The 21,857-nt window shown below is 43.4% G+C and overlaps 1 protein-coding gene across 6 annotated transcripts in view; it reads left to right on the plus strand.

Moving 5' to 3' along the window:
* The window catches only part of ZNF644 (zinc finger protein 644), a 90,680-nt gene extending 69,906 nt beyond the window's left edge, over positions 1-20,774 (plus strand). For 4 of the 6 annotated variants that reach the window (XM_056523175.1, XM_056523180.1, XM_056523176.1 and 1 more), the window contains 5 exons: positions 1,801-2,379; positions 11,086-11,208; positions 14,842-14,877; positions 16,521-16,623; positions 19,107-20,773. In XM_056523175.1, the coding sequence (XP_056379150.1) occupies positions 1,801-2,379; positions 11,086-11,208; positions 14,842-14,877; positions 16,521-16,623; positions 19,107-19,299 (1,034 nt within the window). In that variant the 3' untranslated portion in view covers positions 19,300-20,773. Of the gene's footprint in view, positions 1-1,800; positions 2,380-11,085; positions 11,209-14,841; positions 14,878-16,520; positions 16,624-19,106 lie in introns of all 6 variants that reach the window. The other 2 variants (XM_056523177.1, XM_056523179.1) reach the window with 1 other exon arrangement.
* The last annotated feature ends 1,083 nt before the right edge of the window (positions 20,775-21,857 follow it).

Below are 21,857 nucleotides of genomic sequence, written 5' to 3' on the forward strand. Positions count from 1 at the left end.
AAGTTTATTTTTGCAGCTGGGCGGAATGGAAAAGTAAAAAATAATAATTGTAAAACCCTTCTTGATTATGACCTTTCACAGTTTGCAGAGTTCTGTCACTTGTCCCGATCTGGAATTTTTTTTTTTAGCAATACTTCCCGTGTGATGCCACAGTGCACACCCGGTGCTAGAGAGGAGTCCTCCTTTATTCTTTAGGTGCCTCCCCTCCACACCTTCTCATGTATGACTGGTTTCTCCTTATTACTGTACAGCAGGGCATCACCGTCAGGGTGAAAAGTTCCCTTAAAATAGTTTGTTGGCAGCTTTTAGGCCATCCAAGCAGTTGACAGCCCTATATAGACGATGGAAGATGAGGGAAAACATAGCAAGGGTTGTGGTCCTAGAGGTTTTATGACTGAGGACCCTTCATGTGCGGTGCCCATAGGTCTGTACATAGTGTTTCCTGTGCCACTACATTCAGATATAAATGACCGCTCTAGCGTCCTCTCAGGAACATGAGAATTACATCCTATATCGCTGAGGTGGCACCAGGGAAGCTCCAAGGACACCATATATGAAGAGGGACACGAAAACATATTCTCATTCATGCAGCCTGAATAACCAGAATCTGAGGTGTATTTCTCCCTAATCTGCCTGTTCTTCTGTTTAGTGCCGTCAGTAGTTTTGAAGCTTATAACCAGTGACCGATCCTCTTTGAGGCTCTATTCTTACGTACAGTATTCTGCGCAGATTTGATGTGCAGGATTTTAAAGGGGTACTCCAGCCCTAAGACATCTTATCCCCTAGCCAAAGGATAAGAGGATAAGTTGTCTGAGGGACCCCTTCAATCTTGCATTCGGCACCCACCTCTTTGAGCTGCACGCCGCGCTGCCAGCTCACAAACAGCCGGCTGCCGAACACGGGGCTGGAGTATTGTCACGTCATGACTCTGCCCCCGTGTGACGTCACCAGCCGCCCCTGCTATGCAAGTCTATGGGAGGGGGCGTGACCCCTCCCATAGACTTGCATAGCAGGGGCGGAGCCTTGACATCACGATACTCCGGCCCCGTGGTCGGCACCCGGCAGTTTGTGAGCTGGCAGCGCGGCGTGCAGCTCAGAGGTGGGTGCCGAATGGAAGATTGCGGGGGTCCCCAGCGGCGGGACCCCCCCCCCCGCAGTCAGACCTCTTATCCTCGATCCTTTGAATAGGGGATAAGATGTCTTAGGCCCGGAGTACCCCTTTAAGCTGTGTTCAGTCGTTCAGTTTACATTGAAATCTGCAGCAGAAAATCCTGCGCTTCAAATCTGTGCATCAAATCTACGCAGAATACTGTACGTGTGAATAGACCATGAAGAATCTTTTGACCTGTTGTTGCTCAGACCAAAGTTTTGATCGCATTGGGTCTCCCTCCTTTCTAGTTATAAGCCGGGTCGTTTGTGGAACTCCCCAATTGTCAATCGTATCCCACCTTATTGCTATAGAAGTCTATGCAGAGAATCGCTTGCTCAGCTGTGGAGTGCGATGCCACATCGTTCCGTGGCTTATAACTAGCACCTGAAGAGATCACAACTTGTTTTGGTATTATAGGCCATAATTATCTTCTGATTGTCAGGTCTACTGTATCATAATTTTTGGGAGGCCAGTATCATCTACCACCTATTGTTTTTAGTGCTGGTGACGACATTGCTATCTGTGAAAATGCACGAAAAATAATTGAAATTGCTCCTATTGTGTTTTTTTTAATTTATAATTTATGACATATTTCATGTATCCATTTATGGTTCAGAATTAATTCTTTTTTTTCTTTTTATAACCTCCAGTTGTAGAGAAATCGGAGAGTCCTTCGGAGCACACTTGCGCCCTCTGTGGAGGTTGGTTTGATACAAAAATCGGTTTGTCAAATCACGTCCGAGGTCACCTGAAAAGACTTGGCAAAAACAAATGGGACGCGCACAAATCGCCTATCTGTGTCCTGAACGAAATGCTGCAAAATGAAGAGAAGTACGAGCAACTTCTGAAAGTTCTTAACAATAGGCGCACTGTCCACAGGCCTTACTCCTCTCACAAAACTTCCATTAATGACTCAAAGTCCAATGCTGTACACCATGAAGCACACCGCAATGGCCTAAAAACTGATACTGTATGTGGGCAGATGGAGGAAGGTGTCCTCCTGGGTGAGTGCGAGGAGACAGGCGCACACGGCGAGAAGGATAAACCGCTCTCCTTAATCGAACTACTTAAATTGAAAAAATCAGGTGACGAAAAGAACATGGAATATTCTCAAAAGGTCAATCAAACGGCAAGAAAGAGGTTCATCCAGAAATGCCTTCATCCGCTCAATGAAGACTGTTCCCTCATGTGCAATTCCCATAGAGGCATGGACTTCGCTTTACAGTCAGGTAAGAATGGAGATCTGGTGTCCTTGTAATGATGGAGTGAAGACTAGTAAGACAGAACCAGTCCTGATGGATCCCTCTGGGTTACAATTGGGACATCAGTTTGAGTTCTATGGTGTTTGAAAACAAAAATAGAGCTTGGGCTGCACAATATGGGGAAAATGTGCGAATGCAATTATGGAGGTTATTATTGCAACTTCGATATACGATTGCGATATATTAAACAAGTTGTAAAATACCCTGCCCAATATCCTGACCATAACCCCCCTCCATTTTATGCCCAATCTCATATAGACATTCCCCTAATTTTATAATATGAAATGTTGGGAATGGCTCTATGAAATGGGGAGAGGCATTAAGCTAATTTCTCCCAATTTCATATCCAATCCCTCCATTTCATATTCAGTCAACGAACAGGGGATTGACTGTATGAAAGGAGGGGACTTGTAAAAGGAAGATCTCCTCTATGACATTTAGATGACTTACTAAACATATGGTTGGTGGATTGTGAACATTGTTATATAGAAAGAGTAACTGAGCAGATTAATATATAGTTTTATGGGGAAATCTTCAGTATAACCTTTTGTTGATTGATCTATATCTTTAAGCATTGTGGGCTGTAGAAGTATCTGCACATTATTACATGGAATGCGGCCACTGCACCCCCAAGATGAGCTGACATATATATATATATCTATCTATCTATCTATCTATCTATCTATCTATCTATCTATCTATATATATATATATATATATATATATATATATATATATATCTCAACGTGTGTGTATGTATGTTCCACAAAAACTTCCAAACTGCTAAAGATATTAACATGAAACTTGATCACATGTTACTTATATGTCAACAACAAACATAGGATAGGTGATTTAACCCTTACTCACCCCCATTTGCCAGGGGCGGGGTTTATGTTTAAAGTCCCATACAAGTCTATGGGAAATATATGTTACTGCATAACTTCCAAACGGCTGGAGATATTTCGATAATACTTGGTCACATGTTACTTATATGTCCACTTAAAATATAGGATAGTTAATTTAACCCTTAACTACCCCCATTTGTGAGGGTCGGGGTTTTTGTTTAAAGTCCCATGCAAATCAATGGAAAATGTATGTTCCCACATAACTTCCGTACGGCTGGAGATATTTCAATACCTGGTCACATATTACAGGTCGGAATATGAGGACAGGATGGGAGGTCGGGATAGGAGGTCTAGTTAGGACGTCGGGATATGAGGATGGGATGTGAGGACGGGATATGACAACAATATATGAGGTCGGGTTATGAAGTCAAAAGCTTCCTCCTTTGTTTATTTTCCTCCCCAACAAGGATTAGGAAGGAAAAACCGGGCCTCAGCTAGTAGGTCAATAAATTGCAAGATTTACTTAATAATATCTCAAAACTATATTACTTGTAATTGATCTAAATCTCTGCTTATTATGGCTAAGGAGTCCAGTAGGCGGTCCTACTCAGTGGTTGACATCCTTCCTTGTATTATGGGCAGAGATACTATTAATACTGCCGACTGGACTACTTAGCACAGAATAAGCAGAGACTGAAATCAGCTAATTACAAGTAATACTGAATCTTTTGTCACAAAACTATCAGTCATCTCAGCTTCTCTCTATAACATGATGCCTGCAGATCGAACATCATATTCAGTGGGACAGGTTCACTTAAAGGAGAACTGCAGCCCAATACCCCTTATCCCCTTTCCGCAGGATAAGTGTCTGATCGTGGTTGGGCCGAACACTGGGACCCCCCGGGATCTCCTGTACAGGTCCCCGTGGCTCTCCCCATGCAGGACGTGTTGAGACGCCTCCTCCAGGTAGGTCTATGGGGAAGGCGGAGATGCAGCGTTCATGCATCCCCCCCTCTATTCAGCTCTATGGAAGGGGGGAAGCATGAACACTGCATCTCTGCCTTCCCCATAGACCTACATGGAGGAGGCGTCTCAACACGTCCTGCATGGGGAGAGCCGCGGGGCCCTGTATAGGAGATCCCGGGGGGTCCCAGTGTTCGGACCCACCAATGAGGTCGGCCACACGAGCATGAGCCGCGGCAGTGCCGCTCCCCGTTGGTTTGACCCCCGTGATCAGACACTTATCTCCTATCCTGCAAATAGAGGATAAGTGTCTATGGCTGCAGTACTCTTTTAAAGGGGTATTCCAGCCTCTTTAAAAAATATAAAAATAATAACCTGTTAGGTGGGGAATAGAGAAAAAAAATTCTTCCTCGGCCTGACCTGATGCCCCACAGCTCACGGTCGCTTCCATTTGGTCCCCTGATCATATCTCTTCTTCCGCCTTCCGAAAGTGCGCAGGACCTGGCCGCTGAGGTGTCCTGAATTGGCCAGTGAATAGTTGAGGGGGCAAGCCCTGTTCAAGCGCTCCTATCGGAAGAAGAAAGATCAGGCGACCGGATGGAGGCAAACAGGAGCTGTATGTGGGTAAGTATAGCTTTTTATTTATTTATTTATTTATTTTTATATATATGTTCCTCCCCCTCAGCAGCATATTGTTTTTTTTTAAAAGAGGCTGGAATACCCTTTTACATTTATACGTTCTGTATCTAGTCCAGACATTGTCTGCCGCAGTGAAGGCGCTCCAACATTGTCTTCCTCCATATAGTTGCCCTGCCCCATGTTAGTGTTTAGGGACGTTCCTTTTGTGCATCCACAATTATTTGTTGCTTTTATTTCCTGTGGTTTGTATAGTAAGTGGGCGCACTGAGTAATTATTTTTTTTGCTCTTTGCAGAAGAAAGCATCTCGGTAGTTTGTTGATAATTTGTTTAGCACAAACATTTTTGCAAGAAACTTCAAATCATTAACTTTCATTATTGGTTGCGCATCCAGAGTAATGAACATAAAAGGCTTAGAATAAAATGTTTTGTCTCACAGCTGTTTGCTGGAATGTTATACCACCTTCTCTCCCAGTCTTCATCAGCATCCTCATTTAGTGCTGCGCCTTTTTACAGTCTTGTGGGTAAAACACTTTAATTACCACATTGTCAACCAGAGTTTTAATTCAATTCCTGAACATGGAGACGCCTGCGTACTATTTACGGCAGGATCACATTACTTAGAGTACGAATAGCTTAGAATACGAATAGCTTATGTAGTCGCACCTTCAGTTGTGACTGTGCCTGATGCTTTTTTTTTTTTTTTGAAATTATTTCCCTAAACATCCCCCATGACAGCCCTACTGGAGGTGGTTAATGCTATAGGAACTCTGCTATATGGGGTATGACAGGTCTATCATAGCGGCTTCTAGGGTGATAGGGTAGGGGTGTGTATGTTCAGCTGGGGTTCATTGGGGGACCCCTTCTCTTTTCTACAGTCCCCTGCTACATAAAACCCCTCTCTCCCTCTGCACTTTGAGGAAAAGCTAAAGGACTAGAGTGGCTAAGGTCCCGCTCCCCGCTTCCAATCACTCACCCTTGCACTCAGGCTTACCCAGGAGACACAGGTGGGGCTCTGGTATCCTATCCCTTCAGGCTGGTTTACTGTAAGAGGAGAAAAAAGGAAGATGAGACCAGCAAGGGGCGCCTAGTGTGATACCATAAAGAACGATTGGCTGGAAAAAAGCATGGAGTGAATGGGCCTGCGGTGCCCGTAGGTAGTGGGTACTCACCTGAGGCAAGTAAAATACTCCCATATCAACCAACAGATGGGTTAGAACCTGGAGACCGCTGCTGAGCTCAGGGTGCACGAGAGGTGTAGCCCGTCCTGGTGGAAGACGTAGAAGCAGAAAGCGGAAAATCCCCTTTGGAGAAGGCGCTGCTGAGGTCCAGTGAAAAGGATGTCCAAAATGGCAGTAGAAATGACCAGGCAGGAGGTTAGAGTTATAAACCACGCTGGGTAAATTTATTAGACAAGAAGAAAGGTACAAGCAGGATAATGCGTTTCGGGGGTCAGCGCCCACTTCTTCAGATCCGTGTTAATACATGGTGACACATACATAGTTTAAATACATTAGAAATGGGCGCCAAAACATAAGGGGGAGGAGCCACATAGGATTACACTGGTGTGGGGAGTAAGAGAAACATGATCAAAAAAAAGACAAAGATTAATATAATACAATAGTAGCATAAGTGAGTTGCTTTGCGCTGCTGGAGCGATTATTATGAATATTAAGCCTGAATATAAGGTTTGCTGCCCACTTCCGGAGACAGAACTGTGTATCCAGAGCGGGGAGCGGAAAGGGAGGTAACCACGGACGCGTTGCTAAGGTAGTAGCGTGCGCGTCATGTGGTGGAGGCGTGTTGCCAAGCGGATGGGTCCTGAGTGGAGCGCCGCTGGCAACGGCAGTAGCATGTGCGTCACGTGATGGAGGTGTGTTGCCATGGAGATGTGTCCTATGGGTCTCTCCACACATAAAACGCGTCTCCATGGCAGAGTCGGGGAGAATAGCTTTAAAGGGTTACTCCGCTACCCAGCGTCCGGAACATTGATTTCCGAACGCTGTGTGCGGGCTTCTGTGTTCACGCCTGCCCCCTCGTGACGTCACACCCCGTCATGTGACGTCATGTCCTGCCCCCTCAATGAAAGTCTATTGGAAGGGGGCGCGACGGCCGTCGCGCCCCCTTCCCATAGACTTTCATTGAGGGGGCAGGCCGTGACGTCACGAGGGGGTGGGCGTGGACACGGAAGCCGCGTTCAGAACTCAATCTTCCGGATGCTGGGGAGCAGAGTAACCTTTTAAGATTTTCCCTTTTCTCTAATACAGCTCGAAAGGCTTATGGCTAAAGATGTAGATGGTGGAAAGCTAAACCCTGCTCTATACTACTCTCAGGTGAGTATGTCCTCAGGCCTGCCCTGGACAGGATCCTAGAGAAGATAAGCATAAAAAGGAAAAAATATCCTGCGGTGGCGCTGCCTTGTGGATAGCACAATTATGATTGGACAATGTAAAAAAGGATCAATGTATTTATTTAACACACTAAACTTTTTACATGAATGGCAAGACGCGTTTCGAAGGCATGTTTCTTCTTTGTCAATTGCTGGGGAAATACAGACATGGTGGGTACATATAACTGTGTTTTTGGGCGCCAAAAACATCTGGGCAGGGGTCAGAGTTTCAAAGAGGTGGGGCGGCCAATGGGCGGCCAGAGAATAGTAACGTAATCTGTTGCTGTAAGCAGGATGAACCAATCAGAATTATTCTTGATGATGGGAAAGGGACCAATCAGCTACATGCCGGTATGTGGTAGTGGGAGGAATATACAAGGTATTTGACCAATAAGCTATGATAACCAATGGGAAAAGCGCCGACTATTATTTTATGTCTGGAGCGAAGGTTGAATCAACCAATAAGATGGTTTTCTTTTATAGTAAATACAGCCAATCCGCTGAGGATCCTAGAGAAGGTATTAGACAAGAAGAAATCTCTTCCAGAACCAGAGATCTTAAAGAACACCTGGATCCTAAATTCAGTGTCCCAGGATTTTAAAGGGGTATTCCAGTGAAAAAAAAATGTTTTCACCCAACTGGCACTAAAAAGTTAGGGTGGGTTCACACTACTTTTGTAGTGTTACGGGTGCCGGATCCATTGGGAGGAGCGAAAAACCGTCAGCTCCGGTATCCCAGCCGGATCAGGCCGGTACCCCATTTATTTCAACATTTGACTCCGGTCGGCTCATTTTTGCCCCGTATGCGGTTCTCTATACCACGGTTTTAGGTCCGGTCAGAAAACCGTATACGGGGCAAAGGTGAGTTGTTCTTTTCTGTCTGACAACAGTGCTCTCTGCTGACACCGCTGCTCTGGGCAGTTCCTGAGACAGACAGGAGAGGTTTGCTGTGGGGATTTGCTCCTACTCTGGACAGTTCCTGAGACAGACAGAGGTGTCAGCACAGAGCACTGTTGTCAGACAGAAAAGAACAACTCAACTTCAGCAGCTAAGTACTGGTAGGATTAAGATTTTTAAATAGAAGTAATTTACAAATCTGTTTAAAGGGGTACTCCGGTGGAAAACTTTATTTATTTTTAAATCAACTGGTGCCAGAAAGTTTAACAGATTTGTAAATTATTTCTATTAAAAATGTTTAATCCTTCCAGTACTTATTAGCTGCTGAATACTACATAGGAAATTATTTTCTTTTTGGAAAACAGAGCTCTCTGCTGAAATCATGACCACAGTGCTCTCTGCTGACATCTCTGTCCATTTTAGGAACTGACCAGAGCAGTATATGTTTGCTATAGGGATTTTCTCCTACTCTGGACAGTTCTTAAAATGGAGGACCCCTCGTGACATAGCACTGCAATCGTGAACAGGTTGTCCGAATAGACAAGGATAGGAGACCCGTGGACAAATTTTATTGCTGCATTTAGCCGGCCATACTGTATAAAGTTCTCAGGACAGATTTGCATCTGTGGTGACCGTACTGGAGAAAGACTGATGCCGCTAGTTGTCCTTACTCAGATTTTCTTCAATTAGCCACAAAAAAAAGAGAACTCTCTTCCTGGTGGTTGAGACTAAAGAGAGATCCTAAGACTCACATGGAAGCTCTTATTGATAACCAGTTCTTTTAGAACAGGAGTGGTAGAAAGATCATCTGTTTCCCTGAATCTAGAACAACCTCCAAAAAGACCTTGTGTGTGGCCGGCTGGAGATGGGACTTTCTGACTTTTATGATCCAACCGAGCTTCTGAATTCTGGCATTTAAATCAATGATCTGCAGCGGTGTCGCCGGGAGATAAATAGCCGTTAACTTATACCGGAATATCTGCAGAAGTTATCAGCTATCGGCCCTAACCTCCACAGAGTATCGGTATCGGCCCTAGAAAAAAACCTGATATCGGTCGATCTCTAATAGGGAACAGTATTTATCCAATATTTATCTTGGAGCCAAGGATAGGTAGAATGGAAGAGCTGTAAACTAGAAGTGATAAATGTGTTCCCAAAGCTCCACAGCAAAATGGCGCAGTTTTTGGTCCAGAGAATGAATTCGAATATGGTTATAGGTAGCCTGATAGTCTATAGTCAACATTCAATGGACTTGTGGGCTTTATGGACTATATCAGTCCATAAGCTGTTCGAGCATGCTGGGAGTTGTAGTTTTGCAACACCTGGAGGCACCCTGGTTGGGAAACACTGGACTATATTGTTACAAACCTGTCAAGTGGCTTGAGATTTATAATGGTAAGATACAAACCATTTGGTTTTCTCTCCAGGAATAGGAGTAATGTCCCATCCCCCATTCGACCGAAATGGCCACCATTATTTCTAGAAGTTTTAGGATGTTTTCTTGAAGAATATTTCTGAAAAACTTTTCTCTTAAAGGTGTATTCCAGTGAAAAACTGGCTCCAGAAAGTTAAAGGGGTACTCCGGTGGAAAACTTTATTTATTTTTTTAATTTTTTTTAAATCAACTGGTGCCAGAAAGTTAAACAGATTTATAAATTACTTCTATTAAAAAATCTTAATCCTTCCAGTACTTATTAGCTGCTGAATACTACAGAGGAAATTATTTTCTTTTTGGAACACAGTGCTCTCTGCTGACATCATGACCACAGTGCTCTCTGCTGACATCTCTAAGTGTGTCTTCATGGAAGGAGAAGCATGTGCACTCTTTCTCTCGGCAGTCCACTTGATAGTCTCTTGAAATCACTAGGGCTACTATCTAAGGCTGCTTTCACACTATGAAAAGTACCCGTGATAGAACACCCGTTATAAAATAGCAGGCGGTCGTGGGGTTAAACCGCCATTAGAAAATCCCTAACATACGTTAGAAAATCCCATAATAGTCTGTGGGATTTTTCTAATAGCTGTTTTAACCCGTTATCGCCCGTTAGTCATAATGGGCGTTATATTGTAACAGGAGATTGAATGGAAGACATAGTGCATGCACTCTTTCTCCCGTTACTATCTTCCGTCATAAAGTAACGTCCGAGCTTGTCTGTGTCCTGGCTGCAGTCTGAGATTTAGGACTCTAGATTTAGAAATCTATAAGAAAAGGCTTGCGGCCAGGGCTGGTAGGGAGACCCCTAGTGGTCGTTTTTTCAAAGTGGAAAATTAAATAGAAAGAAGCATATTTTTAATAACATGCTATTGGAAAGTTATTTTTCATACATTAATTTATATAATATCTCAAAAGGATTTTCACATCTATTTGTTATCCTGAAAGATGACTCTATAGTGACAGTCAGTTTTGGCCCATCGGGTGAGTACATTTCATAGCCTGGATTTAAGGAGATTGCATTGACATATCTGGAAGTTTCAAGACCAATATCTGAAAGCACATTCTATTCTTTGTCCCCTAGCGCCTCCATCGATCAAATCTGCAGAGCGCCACTTGGTCTTGATACTTTCATCAAGCATTACTGCTTGGACAGGTTATCGATGGAGGACCTCTCCTTCTGGAGAAGTTTTACAGTAGTCTGTCCCAAGGTGGTTACTTGGTATTCTCCCAGAGGAGGACTAGGGAAAATAGATGTTCTCACCAATACTTTGGGTTCTAGCAATCCTCTATGACAGCAGATGTTCGTTCCCTTTTTATATACATCATTTTTTTTATCCAGTGTTCTTAATGGTTATTTTTAACCTCTGTGAGTTTCTTATCCCTATAGCATGTGAAATGAACCTCCTCCAGTGGTACTGTCATGGATGATTCCTAACTAACTAATTCTATGTTGGTGATTGATTTTTCTTTTGGAGTGAGATCTGGAGCTTCTATTTTATTCCTGACAGGTATGTCTGCGAAACACAGGACTTGCGTGAATTGCAATACAACATTTTCAAGTGCTGTTAGCCTATCTAACCATATGAGGGCGTATTCACGGAAGAAGAGTGCTGGGCTTTTGTCTGGAACAGGTACGCCTTTATAAGAAAAGTCATCATTTTCCCAGCCTTTTCTTTACTTTGCATACTATACAACCATTTTTCTATAAACATTAGAATGTGTCAGCCCTTGTTAAAGGGAGCCATGAATATACAGTACAATCTGCAGGTATCATGTTATAGAGCAGGAGGAGCTGAGCAGATGCTATATACAATACAGTACAATCTGCAGGTATCATGTTATAGAGCAGGAGGACCTGGGCAGATGATATATACAATACAGTACAATCTGCAGGTAACATGTTATAGAGCAGGAGGAGCTGAGCAGATGATATATACAATACAGTACAATCGGCAGGTAACATGTTATAGAGGAGGAGGAGCTGAGCAGATGATATATACAATACAGTACAATCTGCAGGTAACATGTTATAGAGCAGGAGGAGCTGAGCAGATGATATATACAATACATTACAATCTGCAGGTAACATGTTATAGAGCAGGAGGAGCTGAGCAGATGATATATACAATACAGTACAATCTGCCGGTATCATGTTATAGAGCAGGGGGAGCTGAGCAGATGATATATACAATACAGTACAATCTGCAGGTAACATGTTATAGAGCAGGAGGAGCTGAGCAGATGATATATACAATACAGTACAATCTGCAGGTATCATGTTATAGATCAGGAGGAGCTGAGCAGATGATATATACAATACAGTACAATCTGCAGGTATCATGTTATAGATCAGGAGGAGCTGAGCAGATGATATATACAATACAGTACAATCTGCAGGTATCATGTTATAGAGCAGGAGGAGCTGAGCAGATGATATATACAATACAGTACAATCTGCCGGTATCATGTTATAGAGCAGGGGGAGCTGAGCAGATGATATATACAATACAGTACAATCTGCAGGTATCATGTTATAGATCAGGAGGAGCTGAGCAGATGATATATACAATACAGTACAATCTGCAGGTATCATGTTATAGATCAGGAGGAGCTGAGCAGATGATATATACAATACAGTACAATCTGCAGGTATCATGTTATAGAGCAGGAGGAGCTGAGCAGATGATATATACAATACAGTACAATCTGCAGGTATCATGTTATAGAGCAGGAGGAGCTGAGCAGATGCTATATACAATACAGTACAATCTGCAGGTATCATGTTATAGAGCAGGAGGACCTGGGCAGATGATATATACAATACAGTACAATCTGCAGGTAACATGTTATAGAGCAGGAGGAGCTGAGCAGATGATATATACAATACAGTACAATCGGCAGGTAACATGTTATAGAGGAGGAGGAGCTGAGCAGATGATATATACAATACAGTACAATCTGCAGGTAACATGTTATAGAGCAGGAGGAGCTGAGCAGATGATATATACAATACATTACAATCTGCAGGTAACATGTTATAGAGCAGGAGGAGCTGAGCAGATGATATATACAATACAGTACAATCTGCCGGTATCATGTTATAGAGCAGGGGGAGCTGAGCAGATGATATATACAATACAGTACAATCTGCAGGTAACATGTTATAGATCAGGAGGAGCTGAGCAGATGATATATACAATACAGTACAATCTGCAGGTATCATGTTATAGATCAGGAGGAGCTGAGCAGATGATATATACAATACAGTACAATCTGCAGGTATCATGTTATAGATCAGGAGGAGCTGAGCAGATGATATATACAATACAGTACAATCTGCAGGTATCATGTTATAGAGCAGGAGGAGCTGAGCAGATGATATATACAATACAGTACAATCTGCCGGTATCATGTTATAGAGCAGGGGGAGCTGAGCAGATGATATATACAATACAGTACAATCTGCAGGTATCATGTTATAGATCAGGAGGAGCTGAGCAGATGATATATACAATACAGTACAATCTGCAGGTATCATGTTATAGATCAGGAGGAGCTGAGCAGATGATATATACAATACAGTACAATCTGCAGGTATCATGTTATAGAGCAGGAGGAGCTGAGCAGATGATATATACAATACAGTACAATCTGCAGGTATCATGTTATAGAGCAGGTGGAGCTGAGCAGATGATATACACAATACAGTACAATCTGCAGGTATCATGTTATAGGGCAGGAGGAGCTGAGCAGTTGATATATACAATACAGTACAATCTGCAGGTATCATGTTATAGAGCAGGAGGAGCTGAGCAGATGATATATACAATACAGTACAATCTGCAGGTATCATGTTATAGAGCAGGAGGAGCTGAGCAGATGATATATACAATACAGTACAATCTGCAGGTAACATGTTATAGAGCAGGAGGAGCTGAGCCGATGATATATACAATACAGTACAATCTGCAGGTAACATGTTATAGAGCAGGAGGAGCTGAGCCGATGATATATACAATACAGTACAATCTGCAGGTATCATGTTATAGAGCAGGAGGAGCTGAGCAGATGATATATACAATACAGTACAATCTGCAGGTATCATGTTATAGAGCAGGAGGAGCTGAGCAGATGATATACACAATACAGTACAATCTGCAGGTATCATGTTATAGGGCAGGAGGAGCTGAGCAGTTGATATATACAATACAGTACAATCTGCAGGTATCATGTTATAGAGCAGGAGGAGCTGAGCAGATGATATATACAATACAGTACAATCTGCAGGTATCATGTTATAGAGCAGGAGGAGCTGAGCAGATGATATATACAATACAGTACAATCTGCAGGTAACATGTTATAGAGCAGGAGGAGCTGAGCCAATGATATATACAATACAGTACAATCTGCAGGTAACATGTTATAGAGCAGGAGGAGCTGAGCAGATGATATATACAATACAGTACAATCTGCAGGTATCATGTTATAGAGCAGGAGGAGCTGAGCAGATGATATACACAATACAGTACAATCTGCAGGTATCATGTTACAGGGCAGGAGGAGCTGAGAAGTTGATATATACAATACAGTACAATCTGCAGGTATCATGTTATAGAGCAGGAGGAGCTGAGCAGATGATATATACAATACAGTACAATCTGCAGGTAACATGTTATAGAGCAGGAGGAGCTGAGCAGATGATATATACAATACAGTACAATCTGCAGGTAACATGTTATAGAGCAGGAGGAGCTGAGCCGATGATATATACAATACAGTACAATCTGCAGGTAACATGTTATAGAGCAGGAGGAGCTGAACAGATGATATATACAATACAGAACAATCTTCAGCTTAATAGTGTACTGCAGAAGATGCGTACAAGGATAAGGATGTATTTCTGTGCCACCACCCCAACCCAACCAACCCCCCCCCCCCCCCCCTCCCAAAATATACCCTAAGGTCTTGTTCACATGGTTGAAAATTTGTGGAATGTCTGCCCAGAAAACCCAGGAAGGAATCAGAATTTCCACGACAGGTGTATCTGCTGCAGAATTCCTGCAGTGTATACAGTGAACTTGTATCCTATTAAAAGCAAATGGATTCTGCTGCAACAGAATTTCGGAGCGGAATTTTTCTGCCGGATTCCACTTGGAAATTCTGCCGTGTGAACACGCCCTAAGGCAAAAAAAACACGCATGCACTTTTTGGTGTAGTATTTGTTCATTTATTTTGTGTTTTTTTTTTTTTTCCTCCCCTTGAGACAAAGCAAAAAGTGGATTCAGCAGGAATGGAAAGTGTAAGTCCGTTTATATTTCCAGCTTCTTTTGCATTTGTGTCTGGCTTTTGCTCAAAATCTGCATCAGAAACACATGGATGAATCTGCCTAAATGTCATGCAAACATTGATGTTGTATAAAACACAATAAAATACAACTGATTATACATGAATTAATATGAATTTTAGTGGGGTTATCCAGTGTTTAATAATAAGGTGCTGATACCTCGCTCTGGCTTTGTGTAGCTCTCATTCCTCTCTGTCCACATCTAGGGACTTCTCTCTGCTTCAGAGACGAGCGGTGATCTGTAAGGCTTAGAGACACTTGTCCATGCAGGTCCTGCCAGCCCAGCCACACAATTACCTCAGCAGTGTCTCGTCTTGGGCAGTGATTGGCTGAGACAGCAAGTCCTGCATCGAGCACTTGTCTCAGAAGCTATCACTAGGGCTTGGTAATTATTTTTTTTTTTTTCTGACCGCCCCAGCACCAAATTATTTTTTTTTATAAAACACCGGATAACCCCTTTAAAGGGGTATTCCGGCCCTAAGACATCTTATCCCCTATCCAAAGGGGAGTATCGTGACGTCACGACTCTGCCCCCGTGTGACGTCGCCCCCCCGCTATACAAGTCTATGGGAGGGGGCGTGACTGCCGTCACGCCCCCTCCCATAGACTTGCATAGCGGGGGCTGACGTCACATGGGGTGGAGCTGTGACGTCACGATACTCCGGCCCCGTGGTCGGCACCCGGCAGTTTGTGAGCTGGCAGCGCGGCGTACAGCTCAAAGATGTGGGTGCTGAATGCGAGATTGCGGGGGGTCCCCAACGGCAGGACCCCCGCGGTCAGACATCTTATCCCCTATCCTTTGGATAGGGGATAAGATGTGTTGGGGCTTGGGTACCCCTTTAATGTATACTGTACTACAGTATCTGGGCAATCCGTGAGGATACAGAGACTCTAAGAGCTGCTACACTGAGTCGCTATATACTAGCTATAAGGCAACATTGCATTTCCCATATGCAGATGAGATCGTAACTGGGTGCTGTTGCCACGACTACATATGGTGCCGTTGCATCTGCATGCAATACTGCAACATTATAACTTGCCCTTACTGCTGATCATTGGGGCTTACAAGCAGTGCACCCACTTAAAGAGGTATTCCGACTTTATACATTTTTATCCTCTATCCAATGAATAGGGAATAAGATGTATTATCCCAGGGGTCCCGCCGCTTTGACCCCCGCAATCTCTGTGCAGCCCCTGGCATTCTGTGCAGGGTGCTGCCTCTGAGATGTGACGTCACGGCCACGACCCTCATGATGTCACCCCACGCCCCCTCCATTCATGTGTATGGGACGGCCGTTACACCCACTGGGGGCGTGGTGTGACATCACGAGGGGACGTGGCCGTGATGTTTCGGAGGCAGCGTCCGGCACAGAATGCCGGGCGGCTGCACAGAGATCGCGGTTATCCCAGCGGCGGGAATAAGATGTATAAAGCCGAAATTCCCATTTAAGGTAGCTGATCAAGGATAACGTGATATATGATTTCATAAACTTATATAAATGCAGAAATGAATGGACAGATGATCGTCCCTGTATAATGTGTGGTATTTTACAGCAGCCCTATGAGCCGTCTGATGATACGTTGTCTTTGTACATTAGTATTAGATTGCAAGCAAAAGAAGTCCCGATCGAGATCTGGGAGCAAGAAGAAAGTATTGCCATTGCCACACAGCACCGAGGAAGTTTATGTCTTGAGATGCAGGTTTGTTGGTTGTTTTTGTCTTTGCGAGTCTTGTGAATTTAGTTTAGGAAAAAGAAATTACATCACTCTGATAATCTGGAAGATCTTGTTGCTATATTTAGGAAGTGTAAAATAAGTGCTCTTTGTGAATGTTGGGAGGAAATTTATTTTTTATTTTTTTAAAGATGGCTGTCGCCTATATAATATCCTAGCAAACATTTGTCATTCCATGAGTTGAATGAACAAAATAAGTGTCAGCTAGGGTATTTGTTCTTCTAAGTAAATTAATAGATGAAGTTAAAGGGGTACTCTAGTGGAAAACAATTTCATATCTACTGGCTCCAGAAAGTTTAAACAGATTTGCAAGTTACTTCTATAAAAAAAATCTTAATCCTTCCAGTACTTAGCAGCTGCTGTATACTACAGAGGAAGTTGAGTCAGAAAATGGATGTGGCATCTAAAATAACCAGGAAAAGCTTAAAGGGAACTATATATTACATGCGACAATGCGTGCCCACAGGGATGTTAAAGGGGTACTCCACTGGAAACCTTTTATTTTATCTTTTTTTAAATCAGCTGGTGCCAGAAACAAACAAAAATTTGTAAATTACTTCTATTTAAAAATCTTAATCCTTCCAGTACTTATCAGCTGCTGTATACTAAAGAGGAAGTTCTTTTCTTTTTGAATTTCCTTTCTGTCTGACCACAGTGCTCTCTGCTGACACCTCTGTCCATGTCAGGAACTGTCAAATCCCCATAGCAAACCTCTCCTGCTTCAGACCATTTCTGACATGGACAGAGGTGTCAACAGAGAGCACTGTGGTCAGACAGAAAAGAACAACTCAACTTTCTCTGTATACAGCAGCTGTTAAGTACTGCAAGGATTAAGATTTTTTAATAGAAGTAATTTACAAATCTGTTTAACTTTCTGGAGCCAGTTAATATGAAAAAAATTGTTTTCCACCGGAGTAGCCCATTAAAGTTTCATTGTCATTTTCCTAATTTGCTAACCATGTAAAACCCAAAACTATCACGTGGAGAAGTGAGAGGTTAAAGAGTGTTCCCACTGTATATGTTACTTATGCAGCAAAAGTCTGAGGTGCCCCCGCTGCTTATTTTGCTCTTTTTGCTAAGGTTTTTCAGGCAGATTAGCCTCATTCTTCCGAAAGACATGCTTCCTAAAATCTGCACTTAGTAATCTACGTGGGCAATCTGTCTAAGGGTATGTTCACACTACGGAATTCCGCGGCGTGAACTTAACATTAGTGTGAATGGGTCTCCGCGAGACCCGCTCACACTGCGGAATTTCATTGGCGGACAATTCCGCCGCTGAAATTGTTCCGCGCAAAGAAAGAACATGTTCATTCTTTGCGTGGAAGTCCGTGAGTACTGCATAGCTGACAATGGTGATGGCGCAGTGTCGCTCGGTCCTACCGCCGTCGTCGGCTGCCAGGCTGAATCTCCGCCTGTGGAATTCTGCGAGCAGAGATTCCGTTCACATTCCGTAGTGTGAACATACCCTAAAGAGGGTAGCCCATGTAGAGCCTGAGGAAAGGGCTGTCACCTGGGATTATGTAGACTCCCCTTTTGATCCATTAAATGGCCACCATCATTAAAACTAAATGCTGAAGGAAATGCTGAAGGGTGTGTGTGTGCATCTCTCCCCCTGCCTGTCCTGGGTTCCTCCTGAGTCTTATCACCGCGACCGCCCACCACCACTGCGCTGCCCCGGCCCCATTGCCTCCCCCATCCCCGGTTTTATATTTACCTGTTCCCGGGGTCCGCGCTTCTTCTGGCTCCTGCGGCGTCCTCCTGAGCTGTCACTGTGCGCACTGACGGTGACGTCGCTTTGAGGACGTCACTCGTCATTGCGCAGCGCACAGCGTAACACAGGACGCCGCAGGAGCCAGAAGTAGCCCCGGATATTATCAGCCGATATTCACGATTTTGGACGTTATAGGTATCGGCAATTACCTTGCCGATAATGCCCTGCCCCGGCCAGAGACCGCCACCGCCGCTGCCCCATTGCCTCCCCCATCCCCGGCTTTATAATTTCCTGTTCCCGGGGTCCGGGGCTACTGCTGGCTCCTGCGGCGTCCTGTGTTACGCTGTGCGCTGCGCAATGACGAGTGACGTCCTCAACGTGACGTCACAGTCAGTGCGCACAGTGACAGCTCAAGAGGATGCCGCAGGAGCCAGAAGAAGCGCGGGCACCGGGAACAGGTAAGTATAAAACCGGGGATGGGGGAGGCAATGGGGCGGCGGTGGTCTCTGGCCGGGGCGGTGCGTGGGCGGGGGATTATCGGCAAGGTAATTGCCGATACCTATAACGTCCAAAATCGTGAATATCGGCTGATAATATCGGCCAAACTGATAGTAGGTCGATCCCTATTTTCTTCCTAACACAATAATGGGCCAAGATCCCTATCGTCATCCCTCACCAACTGGACACTTTTAGAATTTAAAGTCACACTTAAATTTTTATTCAAATTCCCTTTGAACAGGTTCTGTGGGCTCGTCTTTCGAGGGCCTTTGTCTGTCCAAGAAGATTGGATAAAGCACTTGCAGCGTCACATCGTCAATGCAAATCTTCCACGGACAGGAGCGGGCATGGTTGAAGTAGAGCCTTTATTAAAGAAGACCCCCTCAATCTCTGAGACCACCTTCTCCTTAATAATGACCGAGGCGGCTTCATAAGAGCGGAAGCCATACGAAACAAACATGGGTTATATTTGGATGTACATTGGACTATTTTTCTCTTGTGTTTTTAAAGAAAATTTTTCCTTTTTTTTTTTTTCCTCTTCTTTTCTCCTTTTTAAAGACCACGTTGCTTATACCTGTTTATAGTACAAAGGACAAAACAAATACTGATGTGCCGTAACGTTAGGGCGAACTCCTGCAGATGTCACCATCTTTACACTTCGCTTCATATACGAAGCCCGACATAATCCTCGCGTATATGCCTTTTATTTCCCCCACTCGTTAGATGTGATTGGAAAAAAAAAACACAACTCCATCATCCATACCAGAAATATATTTATACGGTGCATTTTCTACAAGATCCAAGGACAATTTCCTGAAATCGTTGTTGCTTAATTTTTAGGGCATTAAGTATTACCATAAGCTGCGGAGTTCTGAGACTGTTCCATTGGACGTAGGGCAATCGGTAATGTTTCTGTACAGACAACGTATGTGTTTTTTGTTTCGTTTTTAATACACAATGCTTTTGTACTTAAAAAAAGAAAAAAAAATGGAGGGCGGATTGTTTAACCGATATTTCTGAAAAAGTGTAAATAGGACTGGAAATTATTTGTTGTAAGGAAAAAAAAAAAAACTCTTTATTTCAGTTGCGTTTCTCACTAACTTGGTGCATCCATGCTACCTCCTACTTTGTCAACAAAGATGTATTTACCCGGCGACATTTCTTTTTAACGTAGGATTTCAGTATATTACGTTGTTTTTTTTTGTTTTTTTTTTTTTTTTAACTAGTGATAAGTCACATGATCATTTCTCTTTTTAATGTTCTCTTAAAGTCAATTTTCTCCTCCCTAGTATTTTATTAAACCTATTTCTGTACACGTAGCTTTCTCACCACACTGTTGTTAATTTTTTTTTTTTTCTTTTTTCCGTTTTCAGTTTCGCTCCACACTTGAGCATTTTTAGCAGACGTTTTTAATATTTCAACATATGAGAATGTTTACAATTTGAAATTTTAGAATTCGTTTTGGATGTGATTGTGTAGGAAACTGTGTAACACTATGCTCGTGCTAAGGGCCTACTTACAGAAATATTGAAATAAATGTGTTGTGAGGATGGAATTTTGTCATTCAAATGCCTTCGTATGTAAGGAAACTAGGTCACCCCGGAGAAGGTACGTTCAGCATCTGTTCTGTAAATAGTTATTTATCTTACTTTAATATTGTACCTCGATGACCTGAAGTGTTATACTGTTCTGCCAATTGCTTCCATTTTCACCTTATGTTCTAAGCATCAGCTGCTTGTATCACCTAGAAGCATTATGGACACCTGCAGACATTGCCAGCTATTTTATATTTTATAAAAAATTGTAATGTTATAATTTTATTTAATAAAACATATTTTGGAATGGAAGGGAACCTATTACTTTCATGCTACCTCGAGTCATTCGGCACGGTCCCTAGTGGCTCCCCCCCCCCCACTCCACCAGCCTTGATTTGATAGATTTCTCCCTGTTTTGGTCTAGGGAAAGATATATCAGTCTAGGTTGAAGGGCGAAGGGAAGGCCACCAGGGACCGTCCCGATGGCCTGTGGTTCAGGCAGCATCAAAGTAATGACTGGTTACATTTTAGTTCTTCAGTTGATCTGTTTTACCTTAGAACTGAACAGTCAAATATCACGTGGCTCAGGCTGCATTACAGCTAATGTAAGTGAATAGGATCTAATTAAAATCCAGGATACATTTCTGGTCACAGTGCTGCAGAGCAACCCTGCGATTTTTGGTGACGGAGCCAAAGTCTTTGGAACCCTAACGATACAAGACAAGCTGCTGAAGTTCATTCAGTGCTGATGGCATCAGACAAGCTCTCCATTGACTCTGCAGCTGCTCTTTCTTAAAGGGGTACTCCTCTGCTCAGCGTTTGGAACAAACTGTTCCAAACGCTGGAGCCGATGTCATAGCCCCGCCCCTCATGGCGTCATGCCCCACCCCCTCAATGCAAGTCTATGGGAGTGGGCGTGACAGTCGTCACGCCCCCTCCCATAGACTTGCATAGAGGGGGCGGGGCGTGATGTCACGAGGGGGCGGAGCTTGATGGCACAAACTTCCCCGCTCCAGCGTTTGGAACAGTTTGTTCCAAATGCTGAGCAGCGGAGTACCCCTTTTAACTCCTAATTTAAAAGGAAGAAAAACATTAGAAAAAAATGTTCAAATTAGCCGGTGCCAGAAAGTTATTTATTTCTATTAAAAAATCTTAAAAGGATACTCTGTTGGAAAACTGTGTTTAAATCAACTGGTTTCAAAAGTTTTTTTAAATTACTTTGTATATAAAAATCTTAATCCATCCACTACCTATCAGCTGCTGTATGCTCCACAGGAAGTTGTGTAGTTCTTTCCAGTCTCACCACAGTGCTCTCTGCTGCCACCTCTGTCCGTGTCAGGAACTGTCCAGAGCAGGAGAGGTTTGCTATGGGGATTTTCTCCTGCTCCGCAGAGAGCACAGAGGTCAGACTGGAAAGAACTACACGACTTCCTGTGGCGCATACAGCAGCTGATAAG

Source organism: Hyla sarda, chromosome 6 (assembly GCF_029499605.1).
Source record: "Hyla sarda isolate aHylSar1 chromosome 6, aHylSar1.hap1, whole genome shotgun sequence".
Taxonomy (NCBI): domain Eukaryota; kingdom Metazoa; phylum Chordata; class Amphibia; order Anura; family Hylidae; genus Hyla; species Hyla sarda.